Source organism: Apis florea, unplaced genomic scaffold, assembly GCF_048593485.1.
Source record: "Apis florea isolate Af1SG1 unplaced genomic scaffold, ASM4859348v1 contig_2272_pilon, whole genome shotgun sequence".
NCBI classification, from domain to species: Eukaryota; Metazoa; Arthropoda; class Insecta; order Hymenoptera; family Apidae; genus Apis; species Apis florea.
This window is the reverse complement of record NW_028256549.1, coordinates 1,060,121-1,080,040: the sequence shown is the minus strand read 5'-3', so window position 1 is coordinate 1,080,040 and position 19,920 is coordinate 1,060,121. Positions and strand designations below refer to the sequence as shown.

General features: G+C 31.2%; 3 protein-coding genes and 1 long non-coding RNA gene across 10 annotated transcripts in view; 2 read left to right on the top strand and 2 right to left on the bottom strand.

Annotated features, from left to right (window-relative positions):
• The window catches only part of Tusp (WD40 superfamily protein Tusp), a 35,671-nt gene extending 30,992 nt beyond the window's left edge, over nucleotides 1–4,679 (bottom strand). The window contains exon 1 of one of the 4 annotated variants that reach the window (XM_086902374.1): nucleotides 3,858–4,679. In XM_086902374.1, coding sequence (XP_086758500.1) covers nucleotides 3,858–3,953 — 96 coding nt within the window. In that variant the 5' untranslated portion in view covers nucleotides 3,954–4,679. The remainder of the gene's footprint in view (nucleotides 1–3,857) is intronic. The other 3 variants (XM_086902376.1, XM_003692045.4, XM_086902375.1) reach the window with 3 other exon arrangements.
• Nucleotides 4,680–6,020: 1,341 nt separating this feature from the next.
• On the top strand, nucleotides 6,021–7,639 carry LOC100863759 (RWD domain-containing protein 1). Its single transcript, XM_003692047.4, has 4 exons — nucleotides 6,021–6,246; nucleotides 6,460–6,809; nucleotides 6,897–7,083; nucleotides 7,177–7,639. Exons 1-4 carry the CDS (start codon nucleotides 6,177–6,179, stop codon nucleotides 7,290–7,292), a joined length of 723 nt encoding a protein of 240 aa, XP_003692095.1. The 5' UTR covers nucleotides 6,021–6,176; the 3' UTR covers nucleotides 7,293–7,639.
• Nucleotides 6,469–19,489, bottom strand: LOC100863885 (NADP-dependent malic enzyme). Of its 4 annotated transcripts, none has more exons than XM_086902372.1 (12): nucleotides 19,052–19,489; nucleotides 14,593–14,761; nucleotides 14,039–14,197; nucleotides 13,708–13,889; nucleotides 13,059–13,368; nucleotides 12,778–12,960; nucleotides 12,466–12,691; nucleotides 12,240–12,382; nucleotides 11,867–12,161; nucleotides 11,619–11,763; nucleotides 10,660–10,831; nucleotides 6,469–6,609 (listed from the first exon to the last, which is right to left on the bottom strand). In XM_086902372.1, the coding sequence occupies exons 1-11, from the start codon at nucleotides 19,075–19,077 to the stop codon at nucleotides 10,792–10,794; spliced, it is 1,878 nt and encodes a 625-aa protein (XP_086758498.1). In that variant the 5' UTR covers nucleotides 19,078–19,489; the 3' UTR covers nucleotides 6,469–6,609; nucleotides 10,660–10,791. The 4 variants fall into 4 exon arrangements, with proteins under 4 accessions (XP_086758498.1, XP_086758497.1, XP_031771276.2 ...); XM_086902371.1 differs by lacking the exon at nucleotides 6,469–6,609 and adding an exon at nucleotides 7,726–8,832; XM_031915416.2 differs by lacking the exons at nucleotides 6,469–6,609; nucleotides 10,660–10,831 and adding an exon at nucleotides 7,726–8,832.
• LOC147658375 (uncharacterized) lies at nucleotides 8,591–12,474 on the top strand. Its single transcript, XR_015290533.1, has 3 exons — nucleotides 8,591–8,851; nucleotides 11,599–11,804; nucleotides 11,873–12,474. It is a non-coding gene; the product is annotated as an uncharacterized LOC147658375 (long non-coding RNA).
• Nucleotides 19,490–19,920: the final 431 nt, after the last annotated feature.

Below are 19,920 nucleotides of genomic sequence, written 5' to 3'. Positions count from 1 at the left end.
TGTGAAGGAAAAATTGATTATGCGTTCCTTTGCTCGATACGCGTCGATACAGCCAAGCACTTGAAAAAGTATCGTCTAAGTGATGCCATTGGATTTAATCGCGAACAATGCGCACGACGAAGGTAAAACGGTCCTCGATAATGATGGTATCGATTCAAGCACAATCCACGAGACGAGTGTGAAACTCGAATACGCATCATTTCATCTGGAAAGTCGCGTTTATTCCGTGCGTCCGTCACGCTAGTGAAAATAGAACGAACAGCTGTGTATTTTAAATACGTTTCCATATTCGACTTGCTCGACTTGTCGACCAACCAGATTTCAGATGGACAGACATTATTAATCAGAAAAGTATTACGTTTTTTTTTTTAACGAATTTACGACCACCTATATTATATTAGAATACCATTGGACTGATAATGAGATTTGGATAAATATACGATTTTCTGGAGAGAAAGTTAAGTTACATCGAGAAGCTACAATATACATGTATGTATGTTTATGTATAAATACACGCATTGTAAACATTTGCTTGACAATTATCTACGAATTCTGTAGTAAGTAACGAATACTATCGATTCGATGTGTAATAGAGGAACAATTCGTTTAGTTGAAAGCAAGCGACCTCTACCTAAGAAGTGTTAATAAAGATTTAACAAAGTAACAAGACGTAAGAAGGTGTGGCAACCCTCCTAGCCTCGCCACCAGAGGGATTCACACGGGAAACAATTCCCGCAAGTATTCGTCTAACTATCCTATCCCCACTGTAATCGTAAATCCCCTAGCACAATGTTTCCCAAACTTTTTCTCGAAGAAAGGACTCTTTTATAATAACCTAAATACTCCTTTATCCCTCTTCCTTTCTCATAACTAAATAATTCATCGCTCTGTTTTTACATACCAGAATTCTAAACAAAATAGACTAAGGACGATTCTAGATATTTCGCATTCGTCCGACGGCGAGTAATGAGTCAACCGTTTATTTTTACGACCTTACCTGAGGCTAAGGGAAAGAAGTCGCTATAAATTTATACTCGTCTTAACGGTCGACTCTTAAACGATCCTCGGTCATTGTGATCGTTGAACACACTTTGGGAACACGAAGGACGAAAAATCGATTCGCGATCGGATCGATATTTATCAATATAGGTCAGGAAGTAATTAAAGGCGGGAAATATCCAGGGATCTATGATCGAACGAAAGGATTGCGCGAAGTGTTCGAATCCTATAATCGTCCAGTAATAATTATTTTTCCTTTCCCTTGGTCGATATCTCCAGATATATATACACGAATAGGCCGAACGAATTAATCAACGATTAATTCTGGGAAACGGACCAGTTGACGGGCAAGGAGAATTCGTCGATCAAGTAACATAGGAAGCGTAATTAATTCTGATCGATTGCGTCCCGCTGTGTGCATCGAACTTTCCCTCGATCGAGTTAATCCTGCTTAACCATGGATGCGAGAGCGTTGCTCGTACCTTCGCCCCTTTCTTTCCCCCTTTTTACCTCTCTCAAAGAATTATACCGAGTTGAATTCCGTTATTTAAAAATAATAAAGCATAATATTATTTTCAGCGAAATAACGAAAAAATGTTGAAAAAAAGAAGAACGTGTATTTTTTCGATTTAGTTTATCGAGACATTTTGTAACTGAACGCACGATAACGAAAAGATTATCAACAGATACGATTTAATGTCATATTACATTTAAGCTATGAGCTGTTATCGGAATGAATATTTTTTTTTTATTATTATATGTTTATCTTTTTACAATTACAATTTCTCTTATCTTCGAACTGTCAATATAATTTGAAAAAAAAAAAAAGAAAAAAAGAATAGAAAATTAGTAAAGAATCAACACAAATGATATTACGGTATTATATTATCTTGTTGTCAAGCAATTTCGTTTAAAACTTTTATCACGAAAGGCACGCTAAAAGAGAGCAGTTATTCAACACAGCAAGAATCGAAAGAACAGTTAACCCTGCCAACGAAAGAATCAATAAGCGTTTACAATCCTTCCAAAGTGGTGTAATCTCGCCTCATTGTTCTCGCAGATCCTACCAGGATAACTGCGTCTCGATGCCTGCTTTTCGAGTGCTTCTCCACGCGTCATCCTGCACGTACAAAGCGACGAAGAAAGAAAAAGATAGGTGATTCAGTCGGACTCGACTGTGAGACGACTACTCGAGACAAGGAACACGGGCTTTATTTTTGCCGCGGTCGACGCGACCACTACATGCACACACCTAAGTACATTTTGTCACCCCTTCCGAATTTTTCTCGCCCTCGAACGAGAGCTTGAGCCGCCGCTTCCACGTGCCGCATCCACCTCCACCCAAACGAATTCCAATCTCTCTTAGTGCGCTTTGATGCGGTGGCCAAAAATTCTCCTCCGGTATTATTAACTCTCCGTGATTCCTTCGCATCCATAAAATTTCCTCTTCGAAGGGAATTTATTATTTTTAACTAGATTTAAATAATACATATCGTGTATTATAAAATAGAGACTTCAATGAGTGTTCCAGAATTTTTTCAGATTTGTTTTATAAAATTTAATGATAGTAAAAAAGAGAAAAAAAAAGAGGATGGCGAAGATCGATCTCGATCGAAGGTGCGAGAATGCAACTTTCGTCGAAATGATCGAGAGAGGATCGTCGACCGATGTAAAAACATCTTTGCTTCGAGCGAAACGCGCGCGCCTTTCATTTTGCGTTCCCTCGTTTGAAAATACATATTGCGCGAAGAGTGGACGATGCGCCGTTGGCGATGCCGAGTTTCCGCTGGGACTTACATATACAGCTAGCTAGCGAACTAACGAAGCAACTTCGATAATTAATCCCTCGACGATACTGGTTCCCTCTTTTACCATCGAGATTCCTTTTTCCCCCCGACCGAACGAATAAAACGTATTAAAACGGAGATCTGTCTCCGTGTGAAATTGATTTCATGAAATATGGATACTCGTGAATATCTGAACACTTTGATGAATATTTTGTAAATCGATATCTCGTTCGTCAAGTATTTTGTCAAATTTTGCGAAAGGAATTTATAAAAACATTGCTGATTTTTTTTAAAACAAATGGACGAAAGATATTAATAATAGTAATTTTGATCACATTGTGAAATTTCAAAATTTTTGCGTAAAGTTTCAACGACATCAACGACGGCGATCGTGAAAAATAACGCTTCTCGGGACATTTCATGTCTCGCGTTTGGTGTCTCTAGAATAGACCTAGTGGCAGTCTAAAAATTCACGGGAAAAACAAGTGTAGGAAACGGGCAATAGAATAACCGTATCTTGGTGTTTATGGGACTTGCTGATTCTTATTTATCGTTGATGTAACGTTATCGTGTTATATTAGGATTATTATTGGCTCGATAAAACGTATTAAAAGGTCTGCCTCCACGTGAAATTGATTTCGTGAAATATGAATACTCGTAGACATTTGTAGTACAAGCTTTTTTGCTATGAATATCAATATAATGGTTTGAGGCGTCTTCTTGTACCATCGGCAAAAAAATTAGTATCGAAAATAGCAGCTAAATATTTTGTTTTAGTCGTGAATTTTTTAAGAAGTGAATATATTTACTTATAAAGAAATCAAGTCTATCGATATTCTCCATCGAAGATTTATAAAACGGATTACTAAGAAAAGGAAGAAAAAATACTTTTCTTTTTTAGAAAAATTCGATTGTAAATATAACTTATATCTCATTGTCGATGTACTTTTCCTTACTTTCTGATTTTTAAATATTTGAATTGTATTTATTTATTTTCACAAGATTGTCATTATTATCAAATACGAACGTATGAAATATACAACAGAATCATTGAAAGAATAAATCACGTACCTCCGGCGACTCGTCCGGCACCTTGCCCATCCAGCTAAGCGACAAGATGTTGCAGTCGCACTTGGCATTGTTGTTCTTTTCGAAGTATAAATGCATGATCGCATAAATCGCGTTAACTATTGCGAAGGTTCGTCAAGCCATCGAAGCCGGCTAAAACCGACGCGATCGTCACTCAGAAGCAGTATACCACACGCCACCTTTTAATATCATTAGTCCACTTTATCGATATTCATCACGCTAATCGATCACCTGGATCGATAATCGAAAATCCAAGCTAACTTAATTTCATGCGGCCAAATAGTCATCGAGCGAATTTCTTCACGTTGATCATATCGTCGATTTCGATTTAATCATCCACCTTCTTTACTTCGAATCTCGATAATTGTTTCTACAAGAGAAGACCGAGCTTTGATGACAATCGAACGAGTGTCCCAATCGTGGACAACGTTCTCGTCCCAATCAGCTTCATCGAGCTCGAACCTCTCCGCTCAAAGCTGATCCAAATGTATACGAATCTGTCTCAGGCGTATACGAGACGTATCACGCGGAGCTTGCACAATCAACTTTCAGTCAAAAAGTCATTTGTTTCGTATCGCGGTCGCCATTTTGCCGCTTGCTGTCAAGTCCACCACCCTGTAGCCTCTTGACGACGATCCGGTGCAACGCGGTAAGACGCGCGCGAGCAAGCCGAGCGAGCGAACCGAGCTTTCGTGAGCTTTCGACGCTTTCGTACGTCCAACTGAAAGCTCAGCCGAAGCTGTCGCGCACGAGGCACCGCCGCGTTCTGCGAGCGTATTGATTGCGCTCCGCGCTTGCTTGCTTTCCTGGCCACCTGACGGCCTCTGTCCGTGTTAAATCTGCTGCAAAAGCTTTTGCGCGCTACCAGCAGCATCGCGCAATAATGTGGAAATGATAGGTACGAGCCGATGATGATCTCAAAATGGGCTTCTTTTATATTTCGAATCGGCTTCTAACCGATCTCGAAAACGCGGAAATTTTGAAGTGTCTCGCGCTTAATACAATTCTGATTATGATGTGCGTATAAAATGAAGTGTCGCGAACTCGTATCGTGATTCTTTTTCAATCGAGAGACGCTCGATGGTGTCGTCTCGAGGTATATAAGCTAGGAGTTGAAAATTGAAATAGACGGATTGGGTATTGAATGAAATTTGCAGGTAGAGAAAGTAAGGGCTCGGAAAAGGACTGTAAACTGTTGGAGTGGGGAAAAACTTAGAATAGCTAACTCTAAGAATTTCAAAATTCGGAAAATTTCTAGTCTTAGAAATTTCTAAATTTATAAGATGATTATTTAATTTATTTTAATTGAAACATTTTATTTGTAATTTTTTTTTTATTTGAAAGAAAATTCCAAAAATTTACTTAATATTTTTTTCATCGTCTGTTCTTCAGTTTTAAAATTTTAATTATCTATTTTTTATTTATTTTTATCTATAATTATGATGAAAATAGATCTTATTATTTAAATGTAAAAATATTTTTTATGTCTTTATTTATTATTTATATGTCTGTATTATGTATTCTTATATATGCAGATATATATATATACAAATATTTAATTAAGTAGTTAATATTCTATATAGTTTTAAATCTATGGATAGTACTTTGTTAACACATACAACTATAATTTATATTCACAATAATTTAATATCAAAAATTTATTTAATCTTATGTTACAAATAATAAATGTGTAAAAAATTAAATATACATTAATTATATTTTTTTTAATTCTTTTGATAGGTTTTTAATATTTATATTTCTTCTTAATATATATAATATATATAATATATAATTTTATTGTTTGAGCTTTAATCCGAATCAATTGAAATTCTTTTTAATTATTTATAATTCTTCTTATTATTATAAATATACAAATCATTGTTGTAAAAAAAAAATGATATATTAAAATAAAATATTATGCTTCTGAATTATTTTTTTTTATATAATATATAATATTTTTATATATATACATTTATAATAGTTTTGACTTTTTATAATAAAATTTTATAAATAAATTTTAATATAAAAAAATTATAATTATAAATAAATTTTTTTATATATAATATATTATTAATAATGTTCAAAATTGTAAAATTTATTTAAAAATTTTCAAATTACGAGAAGGTAGGAATTTTATGATTTACTGACCACTTCCTTTCATTTATGGTATAAATACCGCTTCAAGTACGACGCCGTCCATTTCTGCTGTTACAGTTGTGTTGTGATTTTTTTTTCCAACTTAAAGCAAGTTTTGAATTAAGTGAATAATATAAAACATTTTTAATAATTATTTCAATCATCATGGATTATAAAGACGAACAACATAATGAGATTGAAGCTTTGGAATCAATTTATTGTGGAGAATTGGAAGGTATGCATGCGTTGGTTGTTAACCTATAAATTTGTTTTCATACCATAAAACACATTATTATTATTTCACAAATTACAATTTAAAATTATTCTTTATCTATCACGTTAATTTGATGAAACATAATAATAAATATATATCTTATGTTAAATAATATTTTACAATTTTAATTATTAAATTTTTATAATAAATTTAATAAATAAATTTTTCATTTAGTTTTAGCAACAGAACCATTTTATACATTTTCCATACCTATTAAAACTGAAGAATATGAATCAGGTACCGAAAATGGTCTCAGTTGTTGTTTACAATTTACATATACCGAAAAATATCCGGATGAACCACTCTTAATATCAATAGAAGAACCTGAAAACTTCGAAGAAGAAAGTACTGAAAATTTAAAAAAACATTTAATAGAACAAATGAACGAAAACCTTGGAATGGTTATGGTATTTACTTTAGTTAGTGCCGCTCAAGAATGGCTTAATGTACAATGGGATAAAATTAAATTAAATCGGGAAGAATGTGAAGCACAAAAACTCAGAGAAGAGGAAGAAGCAGAAAGAGTAAGATGTTATATTCTAAAAATTTAAAAATAGAAATTATTTCATTGCTGCTTTTATTTAAAAGCATTTATTTCTATATTGTTTTAGAAAAAGTTTGAGGGTACCAGAGTTACAGTTGAAACATTTTTATGTTGGAAAGAAAAATTTGATGAAGAAATGGGATACACGAAAAGGAAAGAGATAGCTGAACGAGAAGGAAAGAAATTAACTGGTAGAGAATTATTTATGACTGATAAAACGTTGGATCAATCGGATCTAAAGTTTTTAGATGATGGTATTATTTTAAAATATTATTAATTTATTTAATTGAAATTAAGGCATTGAAAATATTCAAAGGAAATATAATATTGATTTTTTTTTTCTTTAGATTCTGTTAAAGTAGACGAAAGTTTATTTCAAAATTTAGATGATTTGGAATTAGAAGATGACGACGATGATGAGGATCCTGATTATGAACCAAACGTTTCTGATGATAGTGCCTAAATAAATCTACTAAAATTTTATTCTATTATTTATAAGATAATCCCAAAACTCCTACTTACTGAATATTTATATATAAAATTAGTATTTAAAAGTTTATTTAAAAAATACTAGAGTTTAAACAGATTGATATATTCAAAGCAAATATGCCAATATGAAATGAATTTATTAAAATTCATTAGTGCAATTTGCATTTTATACGAATAAAATATGTTACATCTGTCATGCAGATAAATTTTATACATGTATGTGCGAAAAAGAATAGATATATTTAATAAGGAAGATAATTTTATATAATTATGTACATAATTGAATTTTTTTCAATAAAGTTTTCTTTAATAAATCGAAAATTAGTATTTTTCTTGCGCTTAATCTTAAAAATATAAAATTTCGTCTAAATCATAACGAAACAGAAACGTAATGAAATAAAAGCGCATTAACGATCATGTTTTTAACATTTATTCATGTAGCTTAGTATATAATATACACGTGTTTAATAACAAATTTTAACGAGAGAACTTAGCTATATTCGGCTAATTTAAATTTATTTTTCTCTCGTTTCAAATGTATGCATACACATAGTGTAATTCAGAATAATTTATAAATGAGGTAATTATATTTGTGATGTGGCAGTAATAATGAAATCGACGTTATCATCAAAGTTTCTATTTCACGTAACATATAGGAACCTTTTGACAAAATTTTCAGTTTCATATTTACTTAACTTAACAGTGACAATTACAATACAGTACAAAAAATACGGATTTTACAAAGTTGTCCTATTTTTTCTAATCATAATGCTTATTAAGGCAATATAAAATCGAAGAAACGGTGACAACTTATGTGGCCTTACATACACCTAACGGGACATCTTCGTGTTATGAAATTTGTATATCTTTTAATGATTATATATAATAATCGCTTTTTTTAAATATAATATATCGCTAAATTCCACACGTTTATTCAATATATACGTTTTGAAAAGAAAGTTATTAGTATATTAAAAAAATTAACATACGTGATAATATTATCAATATATCAATATCAATATATATATATATATATATATATATATATATATATATATATGTGATGTAATTTCTACAAGCAATAAACTATTCACTAATTTCTTGAATGATTAAAAAAAAAAAAAAAAAGTATCACAATACTATAATACTTTTTGATTTACGAACATAATTGTTCAATTTAAATACAAACAGAGATAAAAGATACAAAAAAAAAAAAAAATAAAATAAAATAATAAATATATGAGATAGATTCGAAATTAGTGAACAGTCGTAAAATATAATTGCATTATATAATTTTAAATTAATAATAAATAAGTACATACAAAGTATAATACGCGAAAAAAGTACGATTAAAAAATTTGATTTTCTGATAATTCAGAATCAAAGAATTAAAAAGATTAGAGGACTATAACCATATTTTGAGTCATTCTGTTTGAAATTTGATTTAATTTTAAAATGACTGTATATATGTCAGAGCAGTCGTCTCGTCTTTCGAGTCGCCAACACGTCATAATCTGTTGGGAGAAGAATACGGTTAGTAATGGCATAGTAATAATACTTTTGCTAACATTTTTTTGCTTAACCAAGCGACCACAATCAACACATGTATCGTATAAAATCAGATTGGAACGTAGATAGTATCTTTTTTAATCGCTGTTCTAATGTATATTACTTAACATTGAGCTTTCGTCGCTTGGCTAAACTTAGCCACATTCTAAAAGTAAACAATCAAATTCATAGCAGCAAACATTCTTATGCATAATATCCGACTTAATTAACCGGAATTTTAACTATCTAACAATTAATTATACGTTATATGACACATAATAAACACATTTTATACGTGAATATGTTTTTCTTTTTTTTCTTTTTCTTTTTTTTTTTCTTTTTTCTTTTTCGAAATTGTATAGCGTGTGAAATTTCTCAAAGTATAGTTATAAAAGTCTAGACTGAAAAATATATATTAATATTTATACACATAGCGAAATACGTCCTCACGAAAAATAGGTTTTTACTTTGATACTTGTAGAGAAAAATAGGTCGTATCGTATTTAACTCGTATTGAATTGTTTTATACAATGATCACCCGGAAAATATAAAAAGCGAAAATATTTTCAGGAACAAAGAATTGTAATTGCATGTACATTTTCAAGTGTATATAAAATATTTCACGCATCATCGTTGATAAAATAATTCTTATACATATGATACATTGATACTCAATAATCAAAATTAATTTCTGATTATCTCGGAAATATCAATCAATGGTTTTTAAATTTATACTTTATCTAAGTAAAATATTATTCGCTTATCCGACAAATATATTTGAGCAAACGATAAAATAAATCGATTTGTTTTATTGTTTCGAAATATTAATTGCAACGATTAAATGTGTTGTATTACAAGTCACAAATAATTATTTCGTATAACTTCATTGTAGTTTGTTTCTTCTTTATAAAGATATTTATTTAATATTTTTTTATTTGCATTGATAATAGTGTATATGGATATATAAAATATAGCAAACTAAAAATTCAATAACTCTAAAGCGTGCATGAAGTATTCATTCATCTTTGGACCAAACGTATCTTCAATTCATATGGATGATTTCATTTGTTAGGAAGTAAGCTCAGGGGATTTTTTGATTTACTTGGACATCATCCGTAAAGGAAAAATCAGGCATTCTTAAACATATGATACAATGTCAGAAATATAATATTATCTGGTGGAATAATATTTTTGAAAAAAAAAAAAAAAAAAAAGAAAAGAAAATAAATCTTTCTCTGAGAAAATATTGAGAAAAATAAAAGAAGGAAATTTCCATTTAAATTTTACGTAAATTTACTTTTTGTATCGGTGAAATTTTTCGCCTTATTACAAAATCGAAAAATTTCACCATACAAATACTTAGTTTTATTCAATTATGTATATAATATATACTATATATATATATTATGTATGCATGGTGTCATAAAATCATAAATGTAAACTAAGCAGGATTATCTCAATCGATGAAGTAATGTTACATTTTTTTCTTTCTTTTGTTTCGTTCCTAATCATAACATAATCGTAGGACATAAAAGTGAACAACAATATGATAAAACTTTCTTTAAATACTTTCAGTGCTTAATACCTATCACGATTCTGAACGATAAAACTAGCAATCCTAATACTGCATATGGGATGAAGGAGGACATTAAAATACTGCAATGTTAGCTTACTGAGACATTCGATGCTGTAATAATAGCACTATGTCATTGTTTTTCGTGCTTTTTAACACTTCGTGCAAGTTATATCGTAAAAGTACTGGCATTAGTTACTGAAAGAGTAACAGTTCTTACAGCTAAAATTGTTTTATAATCACACTGTTGCCTGTATCTGTCCACGACCTTATTACAGTTTCAATGCAGAACATAGCGATATTTTTATCGATAATAGTAATAGCCTCTGAATATCCCATTCGATGAAATCCGCTACAGATGTTTTAAATCGTGGCGGATTTCGACAGTGTCTCTGAAAAAAATTAATTAAGCTTCAGCGGCCTGCACCGAGAGATCAGTCACTGACGAGCAACAAGCTGACAATAGAGAGAAAAATATTAAGAAAAAAATAACAAAAGAAAATTACAATTTTTACAACAAGTAATTATTATCACAGCTAAATTCGCGAAGAAAATACGTTCTTTTTTTTTCTTTTTTTTTTTTTAAATTAACACTCTATAATTTTGCTTTGCAAAAATAATCGTATGTATATTACTATACTAATTTAATATCAAGCATTCATTATTAATTACAACTATGAAAAAAAAAAATATAATATGCTAGTATATTTTTCTAAAAAAAAAAAAAAAAAAAAAAGAAAAGCAATTATTATTATTATATTAGATTAAGCAATGCTCTGAAATATAAATGAAGCAATATTTACTAGATTACTGATAGAATAAGATTGCTACAAGATTACAACAGCGTTGCTACTAGTCAATTAAGAAGCCACATGCGTGTCAATGTGTTCATGAAGTTCCCTGTTTAACTACCTATTATCACAATATCATTTCGAATTTTATTCATTTTTATTCAATCATTATTTTTATCATTGTTTACACGTGTTCTATTCGATTCATTCTATTCATTCAATCTACATTCATTGTTTCTTCTCATTTCTAAATTAGTTCTACGAGTTATTACTAACTTTCTTTTTCTTTTGTCTAAATCTAAAGTGTATTAATAATAATAATAAAATAAAATAAAAAAAAAATGGGAAAAAGAATTACTTATTTTTAGAAAAATAGCATAATACTTACTTATCCGGCAAAACACGAGGTTTGGCATAGTCTCCTGGCCAGTCATAAACGTTTGGCAGTGGACTGTCGTAGTTCGCATCATACATTTTACTTACAATAAATTCCCGTTTGTCCTTCGGCTCTGGATATTCACTTGCCAACCCAGCTAAAAAATAAGATGTATCGAACGTATATACGTGCATAAAGGTATTAAAATATTTTTGAAAATTACAAAAAAATTGTGATATAAAGTCAAATCAAGTTCTTACTTTTAGCGTAAGCGTACTCGGCAATTCGAACGGCGATGTCGATCGAGCATTCACGAATAGTGCCTAATGGTGGATAAACACTACCAACTTCGAGATGCTCGTCTTTCACGTGATCAGCAACAGCCTGAGCTGAAAGAAGGAATAGATCTTCGGTGATATGATGGCATCCAGTTGCGATGACACCCAATGCGATTCCAGGAAAAATGTACGCGTTGTTTCCTTGACCCGGCTTGTAAATTTTTCCTCCGTAATGTACATCGCCGAATGGGGAACCCGATGAAAAGATACATCTTCCCTGTGAAATATGATTAAAGGATTATGAGGTCAGTTTCTTCGATTGACGATCTTGACGGACATCGATATCTTTTTTTACATTTGTGTGATCGTAAGCTTGTTGAGCCGTGCACTCTGCCTTGCTGGTCGGGTTACTTAACGCAAAAATTAAAGGCCTTTCGTTGTTTTTGGCCATCTCTTTCAACACTTCGGGAGTGAATGCTCCTGCTGCTGCTGACGCACCTATAAAAATATATTTCTCGTATATTCAGGAATCTAGAAATTCCATACATGATAATGTCGAATAAATAAATAATTTTACGCACCGATCAAAACGGATGGTTTTATTTCTTTTACGACCTCCAACAGCGATTTCATCACTTTATATTGTTTCGCGTACCAGATCTTATGACCTTCCAGGTTACCTTCAGGCCGATCTTTCACCAGCAATCCATCGATATCCATCATCCAAATGTTATCGCGTGCTTGCTGCGTGGTACAACCGTCTACTTCCATCGCTTTCACGCAAAGATTGGCTATCCCAATGGCCGCCTGTTTTAAAATTAAACAGTAAAATAAAATTTAAAGGCAAAAACATAAGAACAAAGAGGTTTTGCAAAAATAGTAACTTATGATACCTCGCCGGCGCCTAAAAATACGAACTTGTTTTCGGATATTTTTTTCTTAGTTATTCTTTTCGATGCTAAAATTCCAGCAACCGCGACTGCAGCAGTGCCTTGTATATCATCGTTAAACGTGCAATATTTGTCGCGATATTTATCTAAGAAACGGAAAGCGTTGTGATTTCCAAAATCTTCGAACTGGAACGATACAACGAGTAAGTAAATAAGATATTTATGATAATAATGAGGAAAAAAAAAAAAAAAAAGGAATCAATAAATATAATAGAAAAACGTACTTGAATGAGAACATTTTGACCGTATTTTTTCACACAAGCGGCCATAAATTCATCGATCAATTCATCGTATTCCGCGCCATGGCTCCTCGGCTTGTTAAGACCGATGTAATGAGGATCATTTCTCAACTGTTCATTGTTCGTGCCAACATCAATCGTAATTGGAAGGCATTGATGCGGTTTTATACCGGCGAGCGCGGTATAAAGAGCTAATTTCCCTACCGGAATTCCCATTCCGCATGCTCCAAGATCACCGAGACCGAGGATTCTTTCTCCATCTGTTACGCAAATCGCTCGAACCGCTTGCTCGGGCCTACATCGTCGAAAATATACAAATATAATAACATTTCACGTTACTCGTGCTATGATTATTGTTAAATGAACGTACGTATATGTATATATATATATATATATGCATGTACTATTTGTATAAAACGTGTATTTCTATTCTCTTTGACAAGTCATTCTACATTTTTTTTTTTTTTTTTTTTATGAATAATCAGAACACGCGTTATATTATATCACGAAATCAACTCGTGTAATCGTGATCGCAATCGATACTTTTGAACTTTTTCTTTGAAAGAATTTAATTGCACGACAAGATAAATTTTTTAAAAGATAAATTTTACTGCATTTTTATGAAAATACGAACCAGTTGTTTAAGATTTCATAAATATGACCTTTATCATATATCGTAATAAATAATCCACGGGGTCTGCGATAGATAACACCAAACTTTTGACAGGCTAATCCAACGGTAGGGGTATAAACAATTGGCATCATTTGCTCGATGTTCTCGCTCAATAGACGGAAAAATAATCTCTCGTTTCTTTCCTACGGAATATAAACCGAAAATGATGTAAAATAATTAAGCGAAACTTTTGCACGCCACTACTTACACGATTTGAATTGTATATATATGCATGTATTTTTTTTTTTTTTTTTTTTTTTTTTTTACACCATAGAATTCTTTTTTATTCTACCTGCAGTTCTACGAGATAAAGATAACGGTTTAAATCCTCTGTGTACTTCATAACTGAAGCTTTGCACAGAGCCAATTGCTCTTCCTGAGTTTTGAATCTTGGAGGCTGTAAACCATGTATACCCAAAGATATTCTTTCTTTCAAAGTAAATGCCAAACCCTATAGAAGATAATTATGTGATAATGAGGTGTTATTTCCTTCATAGTTTTAATATCTAATATTTTCAAAAAAAAAAAGAAGAAAAAAAAGTCGCGTTATAAGTTTTAAAGTTTTAAAAAGATTTTATTTCGAAAGAACGAGAGTTAATTAAAATTAATTAAAACAGAGTAATAATTAATCGCTTGAACTCACTAAAATTAATCACTAGAGATCACAAACAGTACAAGGTAAATAAAAAGTCGGGAGATAAGAATTCAAGAATAAAATTATATTTTTAACACAATTTACGATAACATTGAATACATCTATCATAAAGTAAACAAAATTTCTTCCATTCTTATTCGCAAAGATATCTTTTCACGGATCACGATACCGACTAATAAAGATTAAAATACCTTATTGAGCCGAGGATCCCTTAAATGGCCGATACCTTTCACCATATTGATAGGTATCACATCGCCAGATACTTCGTGAATCTCTTTCTGTTGAATATCCTTTACAGCAGGATGCGTAGGAGGAAGCATACGTGCCCATGATCCTGTACAACTTCTGCTGCTGGGCGATCTGTGAGAAGATAAAACCATTACCCGCTTCTCATTTTCATTATCAGAACAGAAATTTTCTGTCGCGGACGAGCGAACGAGACGAAACGAACGAAGAGCTTGGTTTGCCGTCCAGAATTATTTCTCAAAAAAAAAAAAATAAAACGATAACCAGTTATCCCGTACAACTAATTCAATAATACTCTCGAAGAGAAAAATATTTGAAATTTAATTTGTGGTATTTGTGCTCTTTCTATAAAAATAGCCAACTAACGTCCAGTTGCGACAACTTTTAACAGAAATGTGTGCCAATTAACACGTTCGAGCAAATTAATTATTTAAGGGGAAGTTTAACGTGTGTGAGAAAACAAGTTAAAATTGCCTGTTTTCCCTCGATATACGCGATTAACGTCGTTCAGAAAATTCCCATACGAATTAGCATACGTGTAATTTATCCGGTCAAACTTTATCGACATCGTGTTCCCCGATAAAAACACTTGTTGCAACAGAATTGATCTAGCTCCTAGAATTGGTGGTACGAGAAACGATGAGAATGAGGACGAGTTAGATTGCCAAATAATTTATACACGCCAAACAAAGTGGTAATAAATCAACGAGCAACTGTATTCCTCGGTCCTTCTTCTCTCTACAAATATAGATTTTGATAATCGATATTAGAAATTGCCTGACATTCTCTTTTTATGGAGCACACGAGCACGGACACGTTCTTGCAAATCGGAATAGATATGAAGAACTTGAGAATGTCAAAGTGAAGTGTTTTTTTATCGATTAAGGACGCGTTGAAAGCATTGCAACTAGAGAAATCGAATAGAATGTCGAGAACGTGATACCCTGACATTTGATGATATATTCATTAGAATATATGAAGTATATTCAAGGTGTTCGTAACAACAGTTCTTCGTAGTGACCGCGTAATAATCTTTTCGTTGCTTCCGGTGATCCACAAATGTTCTACGCATATTGTAAAAGCTGTTCAAATACAATCGATAATTTGTAGCGTTATAATCTTTACATGAAAAAAAAAAAACTCGATATGCTATATAGTAAGCACATCCAAGTATAAATTAGAATTTATATAGTTAAAAATTCAACATGATTTTCTGATTAACGAGTATAATAATTTAAATTATCGCGTTATACGAATGGTAGAATTTCAGGAAAAGGCAATCAGATCCGTTTAATTGTGAATTTGTCATTTAACTATGAGTCATGACTCATATCAATAACTCTTTGCAATAAAATTTTATCTGGTTTAATCTGGTTAAGCTAAACTATGGAATTAAACGCGAATCGATTAAACTTACAGATAAAGTCGAAATGCTCGAGTTTCTTGAGCAATCTTAATGTCCAATAACATTTCCATGTCCAATTACATATAAAGTAGGTGCATATCGATCTGATGGATATCTTCAAATATGTAGCAAAGCGAGTTATTGCATTTCTGTAAAGAGAACAGGTTAATCTATTATTATTTCAATGGCGTTTGGCCAAGTTTAGAGAAATATATATTATGGAAAATATTTTGGTGGAGGCGGCGATGCCCTGAGAGAATATTGTTTCCACCATTAGTGTTAATGAGAAATTTTTTTAATCGTTATATTTTCTTATATTAAATAAACATTATCGATTTTCTATCAAGGAAATAATATCTTCCAGTTCTGATAATTTATAAATTCACTTTTAATATGATAATAATTTTTCACATCGAAAGCGTAACGTAACAATCTTGTTGTTCTCCTCGGAACTCTCTTCTTTATGCAATTCATTTACGGCATCAGTCTATCTGCAGTCACTGATGGCCTTGATCATTACGGTTTCCTCGTCATCGACTGGGTGCAGTACTACTAACGTGACAATAATAATGTCACTTTCCTGTGTAAAGTACATGTGTTTGCAAAGATTATTCGCTTTTAATATCGATACAAATATCAATATGATTATGAAACATCATAATTATGTTGCAGCCTTTGCATAAATAATTGGACGTATGCGTGTAATGCAATTTACAGATATGAAGTAAATTATTTCTATAAATTTCTTGTACAAATTAAAATCAAACATTTCACATTTGTTAAATTTAACGTTGAGATGATAATTATACAAATTTCCATCATGAATATATCAATATTGAGTTGTAAAAGTGTTAATTTTAAAAGAATAAATAAATGAATCAAAATTATCGAAATAAATGTTAATACTCTACGCTAAGAGATAATAAATTTTATAATTTTAAATATATCGAACATTTACTTTTGTTGTTATTTCTTGAAAAATAACTATGACAGATGGTAAATTATTTATACGTAAATCTTTGTATTTTTATCCTGTTATTCCTTATCGATGTGAAATAACTTGTTTAAATAAATTTTATGAAAATATCCAAAAATAAATTGCATTCTCTCAAAACTATTGTATAGATATCTTATATAAGATAGTCGATTTAATGTATTACGTAAAGTACCAATATAACTTTGCCGGTATGGAATGACATAATCATAAAATATGATAACTGTCGCAATTTTTATAGATTTTAGATAATAATAATATAATATAATAACGTAGACTGTAATAATCATAATAAAAAAATTCTTCTATATAATTTTGTGTATAAAACTTTATTTATAAGTGTAAAGCAAAATATTTAAAAATTTAATAATAAGAATCAAAGTATATAATAGGAAAGAAAATGGATTATTTATTAGATATTTTGAAATTACAGATATATAAAGTATATTCTTCTTTAATAATATGAGTATAACTTCTTGATGAGATAACTTGTATACATAAATTTTATAATTTTTTATTTTTAAAACTTATAAATTAAATGTTTAAATTTTATTATTTTATTTTGTAGACATTTATAATTATATTTAGAAATCATTAGTATTTAAAAATAGAATATTTAACATAGATGTAAAAAACGAAAACAAAAATTGTTATTTTGTATTTATAGATCACCTTCAAAGTTTACTCTTCACATCTATTTAAACTCCTCCTGATCTGTTTTAACCTTGAATTACTTAAAGGTAATTCACATGTATGAAGTGTTTTTTTTTTTTTTTTTTTTAGTAGAAAAATAACATGTTACGAGCAACGAAGCAAAATATAGACTTAAAATAGTTTAAAAAAAAAAAAATAAAATAAATTCTATTATATTCGAACATTTTCCTTCAAATTAGAATGATAACAATAATTCTATATAGTATTTTTTCTTTTTTTCCTTCGTTCATAATAAAATATGTGAAATAAAGTAATTTTATATAATATATTTTTCAAATAAATAATAACATATATTTGTTTTTATTTTTTTGAATATTTTTGTTCAGATATAGTAAAAATCAATAAATACGGACGGAAGATTGATCGAAACACAAAAGCGAAATATGAGGGCGTTCAACTCAACATTTGTCACTGTATTTCCACGAAAACAAAATATTTCAAGAATTCCTTGAAAAATGTTAGATATTTACGAGATATAAAAATAAATCAATGCGATCCGTATATTTATTTGAGAAAAAAATGAATATAACTAAATAATATAATCAATTTCAGAACATATATTTCCACACGTGCTACGATCGATCGAAAACTTCGTTAAAACGACAGGTGCGCCAAAAGGAATCAAATGGACGAAATATATTTCATGGTAAAAAATATGTAATTCATTTACAGATAATGTTTAAAATATATGAAATAAGCATAAATATTATGTTTAAAAAATACATATAATAATTTTCATTGAAAGCGAGTTTTCTTTTTTCCGAATTTTTTCCCGAATAACTGTTTGTGAGTCAGCACGTCTACGGGTCGACGCTCTGAGAAAAAGAAAGGACGAAACAGGATAAAGTAGAGGGGATGAAACATACTAGTCCTTACAGACATCGCATGATACCTGTAAAAACTTTACTGGAAACTGAATACTATCGAATGAAGGATACGCGGAAAAAACGAAAAGATAGATAGAAAGAGCAACACGAATTAGGAAAATATTAAAGTTTATGTAAACGTGAACACGATATGATTTCGTTTGGCACTGGCTCACAGAACACGGTAACGTGGCCTCGTATCGATCGACGGATTCTCAAGCGCGTTCCTATTTTCAGCACTGCATTGCGGCAGAAGCTAGGTTACAACGGCCCTTCTCGCGTATTTCGCTGGCTCTGTCCGCCTCTCTCGACAATCTGAACCGGCACACGTGCGTGCTCTGCTCGTGCAGTAAAAGCCAGTATGTCTTTAATCACAAATCGTTGCTTTGTGTATATGGTTTGTATAAAAATTTTCTAGTACTCACAATATAGACCTCTGCAGGACGAACATCTCGCTCCTCGCGTGCTTACAGCTGATCGCCTCCCACCCAACAGGATCAACGCGCGACTGCGCGTTTTTGGCTAATCGTGCTTACCAATGCTGACCCGTTTACCCGCGCTCGCCGCCGCCGCTCTGTCTACTCTCGCACACCTTTTTCTCTTTCGACTTCAAGTTCGTCCATATAGCCGGTTACGCATACGCACAACTGATTCCTTTACACAATACACCGTACTGCACACGCGCGCGATCCATACATTAAAGTTGTACTGTATATACGTCGATCGCGTACTTCTCTTCCTTGCCAACCTTGTGTTTGTTCCTGCACTGTGTCAGATGTTGGCTGTACGAGCGATCGAGTGTGAGTGAATGGATGTGAGGAAACGCTGTGCCTGTGTCCGATGAACCACTCGCGGGAATAGCCGAATTCTCCCGACCAGGGGCTCGTTTATATGTTCCCTGATAACATATCGGAACGTTGCGATTCTAAAAGTCAAGAGAATTAATATTTTTTTATGTATTGAATCAATTAATTTCCAATCGTATAAAGAGAATTTAAATAGAGAGAACTTTATAAAATTGTAAATCAATAATTCATTTATTATCCATTTAATATGATTATTATATTTATATATATATATATTATATATATTTGAATTTTTTCTTAACTTCTATCTTTAAATGAATTATCAAGAAATATTATTTGTAACTAGGCGTTTATTTGACGAAAATTTAAACAATTTTAATTTTTATTTTTAGATATTATATAATGTATTAATAATGGTTTTTTTTTAATTCTTCTTTTTCATTATTATTTAATGGGACTTTGTTAAGATTTTTATTTAATAGGTTAGA